Source organism: Mustelus asterias, chromosome 30 (assembly GCF_964213995.1).
Source record: "Mustelus asterias chromosome 30, sMusAst1.hap1.1, whole genome shotgun sequence".
NCBI classification, from domain to species: Eukaryota; Metazoa; Chordata; class Chondrichthyes; order Carcharhiniformes; family Triakidae; genus Mustelus; species Mustelus asterias.
The window spans coordinates 14,951,059-14,963,322 of NC_135830.1; the positions used below are offsets into that span (position 1 = coordinate 14,951,059).

The following is a 12,264-nucleotide window of genomic DNA, read 5'->3' on the forward strand; positions in this document are numbered from 1 at the left end:
ATGACGTGCAGCTCCTGCATATCGAACTGGGGCGTGCTTCGACCGCCCTGCAGGAGTTGCCCGTCTTTTACCAGGACCTCCTCACTGTCTGGAACAAGGTCGCCTCGCGACGCAGCTCTCCCCCGTCAGGAGTAGCGGCTCTCGTGCGAGAGCCGCTGCTCAGGAATCCACTCCTCCAGCCGTATAACTTCAGGTGGCTGGCGGAGAGGGGGGCTGTGGACGCCGGGGTGACCAGAATCGGGGACGTGCTCGATGGCGGAGGAGCGGGCTGGATGAGTCCCCGCGTGCTGGCTGAGCGCGCGGGGACGTCCGTCCGGCGCGCGGCCAAAGCCATCCTAGACCTTAGGACGGTCGTGCTCGGCCCCGAAACTGCACGCAAACTTGAGACGGCACAGGCGTGCGGTGGGATCCCGCCCGAGCGTTCCCCTGTTCGGGCGGAATTCCACATTGGCCCAAAGCCTCAGCTCCCTCCCCTGGGTGAGGTGCCCCACAGCCTGAGCCGCCTCGCGGAAATGCCCTCCGTGCCTTTTTCTACCGCGCGGGGGCGTTTCCTGTGCGGGCTGCTGCTGCACACCTTCCACTACCGCCTCCTCGCCTGTCGCCCGGATACACCTTGGCGGGCCTTGTTGCCGCCGGGCGGCGGAGGTCCCCGCTGGAGGTCCCTCTACGGAGGGATCTCCCCCAATTACGTCGGGGACCTGGGGTGGAGGGTGATGCATGCAGCAGTTCCGCACAACCGTAGGATTCACTGGTTCACGGGCTCCGAAGACTGCCCTTTCTGTGGCCTTGTGGAGTCCGTGGACCATGTCTATGTTGAGTGTCTTAGGCTGCACTCCCTTTATGTTTTCCTGAAGAATCTTTTATTGATGTTTTGTTTGCACTTCAGTCCCACGCTCCTGATCTACGGACACCCGGTGCGGAGAGGGGAGGGTCGGGATGGCGACCTCCTCGTGAACCTGCTCCTGGGCCTGGCGAAACGCGCCATTTACCGGTCCAGGCAGCGGGCGATCGAGGGGGCCGTCCATCCTGACTGTCTTCCCCTCTACCGCGGCTACGTTCGCGGCCAGGTGTCCCTGGAGAGGGAGCATGCGGTGTCCACGGGCGAGGTTGACGCTTTCCGCGCCCGCTGGGCACCGCAGGGGTTGGGGTGCATTATTGACCCTAATAACCACATTTTAATTTGATGTTTTTAAGTTTCCTTTGCATTTTGATTTCTGTTCGGGCTGTTCCCCCTCCTTTTTGGGGAGCTGCCCCTTTTACTTTGTCCTGATTTAATTTGAGTTTGTTTACTTGGTTTGACCTAAAAAGAGGTCTCTCTGAATGAAGATTAAGCTTCAGACAGACTCAACCTTCCTCCTGTCTCCTACATCTGTGAGTAAAACACTTTCTTTTCTCCCCCTTTCCATTTCTTTTCTCATTTTGCACTTCAATTTTTAACTTCTGGGTCACCACTCGCTGCCTAAGTAAAGATTCTCCTCACATTCTCTATGTATCTATAACCAGGTAATACAGTGTATTACACACACCATCAGTCTGCTCATTTATATCCAAATGTAAAACTGTAACGTGACTGTCAGCTTGAAGATTTTCAGCTCTCTGTGCCCACAACAGGAAGAAGTCTCACAACACCAGATTAAAGTCCAACAGGTTTATTTGGTGGCACAAAGCCATCGTCACAATGCCACATTTGGTAGAACAGGAAACTTGAGAAACTCGGCATCACCACCAGCAGCAATCAAGCCTCCCCCGTACCACAGTAGAAAACAGTACCACTGCAGGGAAGTCCATTGTCAACTTGTCGGACACACTTCAACCAGATGAAATCGAAGTTCTCAATTTCTGCCCCACCACCAAAATAGACCCCAGCAGTCTCGCAGCAGACACAGAGGAATTCATCAGGCGAATGAGGCTGCGGGAGTTCTTCCACAAACCCCAAGAGTCCAACAGCGAACATAATGAGATAGTCAATGAACTGGAACAGCCGATAGAGAGATCCACGGTACAGCAACCGAAGAGGAAAGAGTCGAATTGGACTCCTCCGGAAGGCCGCTGCCCTCGACTTGACATGTATGCCCAAGCCGTCAGGAGGTGCGTCAATGCCAGATTCATCAGTCACACTCACAAGACAGCCCCGAACATCACCCAAGCACAACGCAACGCCATCTGCGCTCTCAAGATCAAGCGCACCATTGTCATCAAACCAGCAGACAAAGGAGGGGCAATCATCATGCTGAACAGAACGAATTACTGCAAAGTGTCCTGACAACTGAACAATGAGGAAAACTACAGACAGTTACCTGCAGATCCGACCAAAGAATACACCCGTCAACTCAACAGACAGATCAAGACATTTGATCCGGACCTTCAGAGCACCCTCCGTGCTCTCATCCCACGTACTCCCCGCGTTGGAGATCTCTACTACCTCCCGAAGATACACAAGGCAAACACACCTGGCCGTCCCATCGTATCGGGCAATGGGACCCTGTGCGAGAAACTCTCCGGCTACGTCGAGGGCATCCTGAAACCCATTGTACAAAGAACCCCAGCTTCTGTCGTGACACTACGGACTTCCTTCAGAAACAGCACACATGGAGCAGTTGAACCAGGAGCACTCCTCATCACAATGGATGTCTCGGCACTCTACACCAGCATCCCCCACGACGATGGCATTGGTGCAACTGCCTCAGTACTCAACGCCAACAACTGCCAATCTCCAGATGCAATTTTACAATCATCCACTTCATCCTGACCACAATGTCTTCACCTTCAACAACCAGTTCTTTATCCAGACACACGGAATAGCCTTGGGGACCAAATTCACACCTCAATATGCCAACATCTTCATGCACAGGTTCGAACAAGACCTCTTCACTGCACAGGACCTTCAGTCGAAGCTGTACACTAGATACATCGATGACATTTTCTTCCTTTGGACTTATGGTGAACAATCACTGAAACAACGATATGATGACATCAACAAGTTCCATCCCACCATCAGACTCACCATGGACTACTCTCCGGAATCGGTTGCATTCTTGGGCACACGCATTTTCATCAAGGACGGTCACCTCAGCACTTCACTGTACCGCAAGCCCACGGATAATCTCACGATGCTCCACTTCTTCAGCTTCCACCCTAAACACGTTAAAGAAGCCATCCCCTACGGACAAGCCCTCCGTATACACAGGATCTGCTCAGATGAGGAGGATCGCAACAGACACCTCCAGACGCTGAAAGATGCCCTCATAAGAACAGGATATGGCGCTCGACTCATCGATCGACAGTTCCGATGCGCCATGGCGAAAAACTGACCTTCTCAGAAGACAAACACTGGACAGGAGGACAGAGTACCCTTTGTCGTCCAGTACTTCCCTGGAGCGAAGAAGCTACGACATCTTCTCCGGAGCCTTCAACATGTCATTGATGAAGACCAACATCTCGCCAAGGCCATCCCCACACCCCCACTACTTGGCTTCAAATAACCGCACAACCTCAAAAAGACTATTGTCTGCAACAAACTACCCAGCCTTCAGGAGAACAGTGACCATGACACCACACAACCCTGCCACAGCAACCTCTGCAAGACGTGCCGGATCATCGACACAGATGCTATCATCTCACGTGAGAACACCATCCACCAGGTACACGGTACATACACTTGCAACTCGGCCAACGTTGTCTACCTGAGACGCTGCAGGAAAGGATGTCCCGAGGCATGGTACATTGGGGAGACCATGCAGACGCTATGACAGCGGATGAATGAACACCGCTCAACAATCACCAGACAAGAGTGTTCTTTTCCTGTTGGGAACACTTCAGTGGTCACGGGCATTCGGCTTCTGATCTTCGGGTAAGCGTTCTCCAAGGCAGCCTTCACGACACACGACAGCGCAGAGTTGCTGAGCAGAGACTGACAGCCAAGTTCCGCACACATGAGGACGGCCTCAACTTGGATCTTGGGTTCGTGTCATGCTATTTGTAACCCCCACGACTTGCCTGGGCTTGCAAAATCTCACTAACTGTCCTGGCTGGAGACAATACACATCTCTTTAACCTGTGCTTAAACGTCTCTCCACTCACATTGTCTGTACCTTTCAGACTTGATTACCTGTAAAAACTCGCATTCCAACCATTATTTTGTAAATTGAGTTTGTGTCTTTATATGCCCTGTTTGTGAACTGAAATCCCACTCACCTGATGTAGGGGCAGCGCTCCGAAAGCTAGTGGCTTGTGCTGCCAAATAAACCTGTTGGACTTTAACCTGGTGTTGTGAGACTTCTTCCTGTGTTTACCCGAGTCCAACGCCGGCATCTCCACATCCAGGACAGGAAGCAGTGAGCATGGATCTGTCAATCAGCCTGAATAGTATATATATTATATATTTCCAGTTATTCATCTCTTGCTTATTAGAATCATTAGTCTTTGGATTTTTCTTCCACAGGGATCAGTGGAAGCTGAGGGTTATTGAAGATATTCGAGGATGAGTTAGGTGGATATTACATTGATAAAGGAGTCAAGCGTTGTGGAGAACAAGTGGGAAAATGGAGTGAAAGTTAAGATGAGGAGGATGTGGTGAAGTTTTTGAATTCTGCACTCCAGAGGACTGTGGACCCTCATTCATCAAATATTTTCAAGAGAGAGATTGGTAACTTTTGAGGCATTGAGCAACATGGGGGACAGAACATAGAACATAGAAAAGCTACAGCACAAACAGGCCCTTCGGCTCACAAGTTACGCCGAAATGTCCCTAGCTCCGAGGCTTACCGATAACCCTCTATCTTACTAACTTCCATGATAGTTTGGGAAATAGTGGCGCTGTGCAAATAGTGTGAGGTCGATCAGCCAATTCTCAATGAATGGTTGAGGCAGTTCGATGGGCTGAATGGCCAACTGCAGCTCCTGTTTCTTATGATTTGTGTGTGGTGGACAGGAAGCAGTGAGCATGGATCTGTCAATCAGCCTCAATCAGCACCTTCAGGAGAATTGGGAGGGTGAATATTAGATACAGCAGAGTGAGAATGGAGGGAGAGTGTGTGGGATGGAGATTTACAGCTTTTGGGGAATGAGAGAGGAAAGAATGTTCCATAGAAACTAGAATTGTCTGTTCTGAATTTCTACTTCTATTTCTAACTCATTTTACAGGATATTGAAAGAGGAACCACAGGCTGAAATCTCAAATGTCACGTCTAGATCTGACAGAGTCACATTCCTTGGGAGCTGAATATCATCAGCCTTTGAATCTAGAAGGAGAAATGATTGTCCAGTCTGTTGATTTGAAAAAAAATTCAAACATCAGTGTGACTGGAAAAGCACCAACACACGGCCACACTCGAGTGAGAGTGTCCAATGTACTGACTAAAGAGCTTTAACTAGTTACACAGCCTGAATAAATATCACACCATTCACAGTGAGGAAAGACTGTACCAGTGTCCTGTGTGTGGACAAGGCTTCAACTCATTGTCCACCCAAGAGAGAGGTAAGGACACCTGCACCATGGAGAAACCATGGAAATGTGGGGACTGTGGGAAGAGATACAGAGCCCCATCAGAGCTGGAAGCTCATCGGCGCAGTCACACTGGGGAGAGGCCGTTCACCTGCTCTCAGTGTGGGAAGGGATTCGCTCTGTTAGCCACCTTGCAGAAACACCAGCGCGTTCACACTGGGGAGAGACCGTTCACCTGCTCTCAGTGTGGGAAGGGATTCAGTCAGTTTTCCAACCTGCGGACACACCAGCGAGTTCACACTGGGGAGAGGCCGTTCACCTGCTCTCAGTGTGGGGATGGATTCAGAGCTTCATCCAGCCTGTGGACACACCAGCGAGTTCACACTGCGGAGAGGCCGTTCACCTGCTCTCAGTGTGGGAAGGGATTCACTCTGTCATCCAGCCTGCTGATACACCAGCGAGTTCACACGGGGGAGAGGCCATTCACCTGCTCTCAGTGTGGGAAGGAATTCACTCGGTCATCCAGCCTGCGGAGACACCAGCGAGTTCACACCAGGGAGAGGGCCTTCACCTTCTCTGTGTGGGGATGGATTCAGAGCTTCATCCAGCCTGCGGACACACCAGCGAGTTCACACTGGGGAGAGACCGTTCACCTGCACTCAGTGTGGGAAGGAATTCACTCGGTCATCCAGCCTGCGGACACACCAGCACGTTCACACTGGGGAGAGACCGTTCACCTGCTCTCAGTGTGGGAAGGGATTCAGAGCTTCATCGAGCCTGCTGACACACCAGCGAGTTCACACTGGGGAGAGACCGTTCACCTGCTCTCAGTGTGGAAAGGGATTCACTCGGTCATCCAGCTTGTGGAAGCACCGGCAAGTTCACACTGGGGAGAGACCGTTCACCTGCTCTCAGTGTGGGAAGGGATTCAGAGCTTCATCCAGCCTGCTGACACACCAGCGAGTTCACACTGGGGAGAGGCCGTTCACCTGCTCTCAGTGTGGGAAGGGATTCACTCAGTCATCCCACCTGCGGAGGCACCAGCGAGTTCACACTGGGGAGAGGCCATTCACCTGCCCTCAGTGTGGGACGGGATTCAGAGCTTCATCTAGCCTGTGGACACACCAGCAAGTTCACATTGGGGAGAAGCCATTCACCTGCTCTCTGTGGGAAGCGGTTCAGTGATTCATCCAGCCAGCAGAAACACCAACAAGTTCACACTGGGGAGAGACCGTTCAGCTGCTCTGTGTGTGAAAAGAGATTCAGTCTTTCATCCCAGCTGTTGAGACACCAGCGAGTTCACGAGTGATTCCAGTGGTCGATTCTGCTGTTATTGTTTCTGCTCTCAATTATATTGGTCAATGGGGAGGGTCGGAGGGTTTCTTTCTGCTGGACTGGCCGGTCTCACAACTTTGCTTCCAATGGCTGATGCTCTTTGAGTCTTGTGAATACCTGGTTTCAAATTTCACACGGATCACAGAGTGACAGGGTGTTAGGCAGTTCAGAGATATTTAGTCAGGATTTCTGTTTGAAACCCCCCCAATGTCCATCCAATTTTCTTTGTAATTGTTTATTGTCTCCACTTCCTCCACCCTCGTAGGCAGCGAGTTCCACGTCATTAGCATTCACTGCATCAAAATATTATTCCTCACATGGGCAGCACGGTAGCACAGTGGTTAGCACTGCTCCTTCACAGCTCCAGGGACCTGGGTTCTATTCCTGGCTTGGGTCACTGTCTGTGTGGAGTTTGCACATTCTCCTTGTGTCTGCGTGGGTTTCCTCCAGGTGCTCGGGTTTCCTCCCACAGTCCAAAAATGTGCGGGTTAGGTTGATTGGGCATGCTGAAAATTGCCCCTGAGAGTCCTGATATGCGTAGGTTAGAGGGATTAGCGGGTAAATGTGTAGGGATATGGGGGTAGGGCCTGGGTGGGATTGTTGTCGGTGCAGACTCGATGGGCCGAATGGCTTCTTTCTGCACTGTAGGGTTTCTCTGATTCTATGATCCCACCCAAAACTTTAAATTTGCTTGTCATCCTTGTCCCATCAGCTAATGGGAACAGCTTTTCTTTGTCCACCTTATCTAAACCTGTCAGAATCTTGTCCACCTCTATCAAATCTCCCCTCAACCTCCTTTGCTCCAAGGGGAACAACCCCAGCCTGACATTGACAAAGATCAATCCAACAGAATATGTTACTGTCTGAAATCAAATGGGAATGTTTAATTTCTGTTTTAAAGAGATTGTAAATATGTGGTCCTGGACAATAACGGAATTGGAATAACTTACCTTGGGTGTGGTTGAATGGAATATATCAATCTGGAACCCACTTACATTCTAGTGAAAGTCTGGAATGTGTCGCTGGACCTCCCTGCCTAACAGCACTTTGGGTCACCTATACCTCAGGCATTGTAGCAGTTCAGGAAGGCAGTGTTGGGGTTGACCATGGCCGAGGCAGCTACATACAGCCACATATTCCATTATCATTGATGGACTGTACTTTGAATGTGAGGCATTATGGGACTGGACTATGGAGTCATAGAGGTTTACAGCATGGAAATAGGCCCATCAGCCCTACTTGTCCATGCTGCCTTTTTTTTTAAACCCCTTAACTAATCCCAATTGCCTGCATTTGGCCCATATCCCTCTATACCCATCTTATTCATGTAACTATCTAAAACCTTTTTAAGAGACAAAATTGTACCCGCCTCTACTGCTATCTCTGGCAGCTTGTTCCAGACACTCACCACCCTCTGTGTGAAAAAATTGCCCCTTTCGACACTTTTGTATCTCTCCCCTCTCACCTTAAACCTATGCCTTCTAGTTTTAGACTCCCCTACTTTTGGGAAAAGATATTGACTATCTACCTCATCTATGCCCCTCATTATTTTATAGACCTCTATAAGGTCACCCCTCAGCCTCCTGCGCTCCAGAGAAAAAAGTCCCAGTCTATCCAGCCTCTCCTTATAACTCAAACCATCCAGTCCCAGTTGCATCCTACAAATCTTTTCTGCACTATTTCTAGTTTAATAATACCCTTTCTATAATAGGATGACCAGAACTGCACACTCTATTCCGAGTGTGGCTTTACCAATGTCTTGTACAACTTCAACAAGACGTCCCAACTCCTGTATTCAATGTTCTGACCGATGAAACCAAGCATGCCGAATGCCTTCTTCACCATTCTGTCCACCTGTGACTCCACTTTCAAGGAGCTATGAACCTGTACCCCTCGATCTGTTTGTTCTGTTACTCCCCAACGCCCTGCCATTAACTGAGTAAGTCCTGCCCTAGCTCAATCTACCAAAATGCATCACCTCGCGTTTGTCTCAATTAAACTCCATCTGCCATTCGTCAGCCCACTGGCCCAATTAATCAAGATCCCGTTGCAATCGGAGATAACTTTCTTCACTGTCCACTATGCCACCAATCTTGGTGTCATCTGCAAACTTACTAACCGTGCCTCCTATATTCTCATCCAAATCATTAATATAAATGACAAGTAACAGTGGGCCCAGTACTGATCCCTGAGGCACACTGCTGGTCACAGGCCTCCAGTTTGAAAAACAACCCTCTACAACCACCCTCTGGCTTCTGTCAAGAAGCCAATTTTGTATCCATTTAGATACCTCACCCTGGATTCCGTGAGATTTTAACCTTATGCAACAACCTACCATGCGGTACTTTGTCAGAGATCTTGCTAAAGTTCATGTTGACAACATCAACTGCACTGCCCTCATCTATCTTCTTAGTTACCCCTTCAAAAAACTCAATCAAATTTGACTACAGCTCAGTTTCTGCAATCATGGACCATTAAAGCTGCTTAGCAGTGCCCTGACAGAGGACCTGGTGAGAATATTTCCTCATTGAGTTAGAATTAAACTTATTCCAGGACCGGCTGGTGTTCAGTGGCTGAGATACCCGAATCTGTGAAAAGGGGGTCCGACCAATCAACAAACAGTGGTAGGTAGTTGATTAAGAAGTTAAGAAGCGTTCTCAGGCATTGTTTAAATTAATTTATCATAAATTTGTGATGAGAACTGTGAGGGACTATGACCCGATAGTCACTGAAGTGATGGTATACTCCAAGTAGCACTGGACTGAAAAACGAGAGTAGATTCTAATGAATGGTTATAAACCTACCCTAGTATGGCCAGTGAAAAATCAGAGCTCGAGTGATCAAGAATAATAATGTGATAAGGTGCGAAGGAATAAGATCTCACCGTGTAAAAATCAAGTTGGGACGACATTTGTATCACACAGGAGTCAATGAATGGAATACATTGGGTATTGCACATCCCCGAGCCTGGCCTGATTGAACACATGAATGGGCTATTGAAACAACAAATCAAGCTTGACCACACACTCAAAGAGTGGCAAAGGCCTTACATAATTTGAATAATAGGCCACAAAAAGGAGGGGTGGCACGGCGGCACAGTGGTTAGCACTGCAGCCTCACAGCACCAGGGACCTGGATTTGACTCCTGGCTTGTGTCACCGTCTGTGTGGAGTTTGCACATTCTCCCCGTGTCTGCGTGGGTTTCATCCAAGTGCTCCGGTTTCCTTCCACACTCCAAAGATGTGGGTTAGGTTGATTGGCCATGATAAATTGCCCTTTAGTGTCAGGGTGTTATAGGGTAAATAAGTATGGTTATGGGGGTAGGGCCTGGGTGGGATTGTGGTCGGTGCAGATTGGATGGGCCGAATGGCCTCCTTCTGCACTGTAGGGATTCTATGAAACCCCGTGAGTCAGATGATAAAACAACCTGTCCCTTCAATTCTTCCTCCAGACAGGGAATATGACACACCTGTATGTAAGGGTGGCAAGGTGTGGGTACATATCTCAAACCAAACCCCACAGAAAAGGGGAAATAATTGCTGCTGGACATGCTTGGCTTGTACCTCCTAAGCTGCGTTCACTCCCGCTGCATGGGGGATGGAAGGCATCCAGTAAAATATGCACTCAAAACAAATGTACTTGTGCAGAAGGACAGAAATATTATTTGTATAACGTCACTGTCCAGGCATCCGTGCTCAATGTGGCGGATTGTAGCCAATGGCCTTTTGTGGTGGTATGTCCTCTACATAACTCCTCATACATGAAGCTTGTACCTTACAGCTGAGTCATGGCCAATGTCAATAGGAATTATCGCCAGTTAATGATACTATTATGCATGAATTTGGACAAGTTTGGTGGGGAGGCGATGGCCTCGTGATATTATCGCTAGATTACTCATTCAGAACTCAGCTAATGTTCTGGGGACCCAGGTTCAAATCCCACCACAGCAGATAGTGAAATTTAATGAAAAAGATCTGGAAATAAGAATCTCCTGATGACCATGAAACCATTGTCGATTGTCAGAAAAAAAAACATCTGATTCACAATGTCCTTTCGGGAAGGAAATCTGCCGTCCTTAACTGGTCTGGCCCACATGTGACTCCATAAATAATTTAAAAAAACTATGTCTGCATTACCAGCACTCACAATGTACATCTGAATGCCAGACAGCTTGAACCCCCTGTAAACCAATGTTGGAAAGATGCATGGGACATATTTGATGTACATACTAATAGAACATATTATTTGATATAGACACACCCACGGTATTGTGCATCTGCCTTCAATTGAACTTAATAAATTATGCAGGTTTATTGAACAAAATACACACGTTTCTGCACACCTAAGTCAAGACAGGCAACATCTTCTTAGGCAGAGTGTGGAAATGACCTATGCTGAAGGCAAACTTCACCAAACATCGGATGAACTTAATTGCCTCAGTTTTCACCTTTGGTGGGATGTTTTTAATGTATGGTCACCCAAACCATCTGCTGTTTTTACTTTAATGTTACATCCTGTTGTCATACTGCTACTTTGTACCCTTTTGTTGTTCATTTTAATTGTCTTGTGGTACAGAGTGCGTGCATTGTTCACACAGGTCATTGCTGTGAAGGAAGTTATACAGGTACAGATGGGATTGCTGCGTTAACTGCTGAATCTCAGGGTGGAATGTATAGAAAGTAAAGAGTTAAGATATTCACCAGTCAACTCAGCATTTATTCATGCTGTGAGAACCTAAAGAAGCAGCTGCGCTACAGAAACAAGCTGACCTTCCAGTGCTGTATTTGTATATTGTTTCCCAAGCCTGGGAATTGACCAAATCTCCTGTCAGGTTGTTTGTGCCGCACTGTAAAACACGGGGGGCGGGGCTTCGACCCGGGTACGTTGGTCTTCACCTTGGACCGGGATCACGAACGTTGCCGGGACCTCTCGAGCTCCAGACCAGCTGTCGTTAGATTAGTCTCCGACAGGCAGAAGGCAGTGAGACTCATTGTTTTAATTTCTCTTGTATTATTTACTCTTTTTGAATAAACCATTATAATAGTTTAGGGATTATAATTCTTGTCTGTCTCTTATTTAACATTCACATGGATCATTGGTGGCACGGTGGCACAGCAGTTAGCTGCCTCACAGCGCCAGGGACCTGAGTTTGATTCCCAGCTTGGGTCACAGTCTAGGTTCTCCCCGTGTCTGTGTGGGTTTCCTCCGGGTGCTCCGGTTACCTCCCACAGTCTAAAAGACGTGCTGGTTAGGTGCATTGGCACCTAACCTAACTGGGTCCAGTGCTAAATTCTCCCTCAGTGTACCCGAACAGGCACCAGAGTGTGGCGACTAGGAGAGTTTCACAGTGTCTTCATTACAGTGCTCATGTAAACCTACTGTGACACTACCCAGAGGAAACCCATGCAGACATGGGGAGAATGTGCAAACTCCACACAATCACCCAAGGCTGCAATTGAACCCGGGTCCCTGGAGCTGTGAGACAG

The 12,264-nt window shown here is 48.6% G+C and overlaps 2 protein-coding genes across 2 annotated transcripts in view; both read left to right on the plus strand.

Moving 5' to 3' along the window:
• The window catches only part of LOC144480817 (uncharacterized), a 1,107,688-nt gene extending 1,102,382 nt beyond the window's left edge, over positions 1–5,306 (plus strand). Inside the window, exon 3 of the transcript XR_013495715.1 lies at positions 5,143–5,306. The gene's annotated coding sequence lies outside the window, so the exon portion shown is untranslated. The remainder of the gene's footprint in view (positions 1–5,142) is intronic.
• Positions 5,307–5,493: 187 nt separating this feature from the next.
• Positions 5,494–6,628, plus strand: LOC144480909 (uncharacterized). Its single transcript, XM_078200537.1, has 2 exons — positions 5,494–5,988; positions 6,068–6,628. The coding sequence occupies exons 1-2, from the start codon at positions 5,494–5,496 to the stop codon at positions 6,626–6,628; spliced, it is 1,056 nt and encodes a 351-aa protein (XP_078056663.1).
• The last annotated feature ends 5,636 nt before the right edge of the window (positions 6,629–12,264 follow it).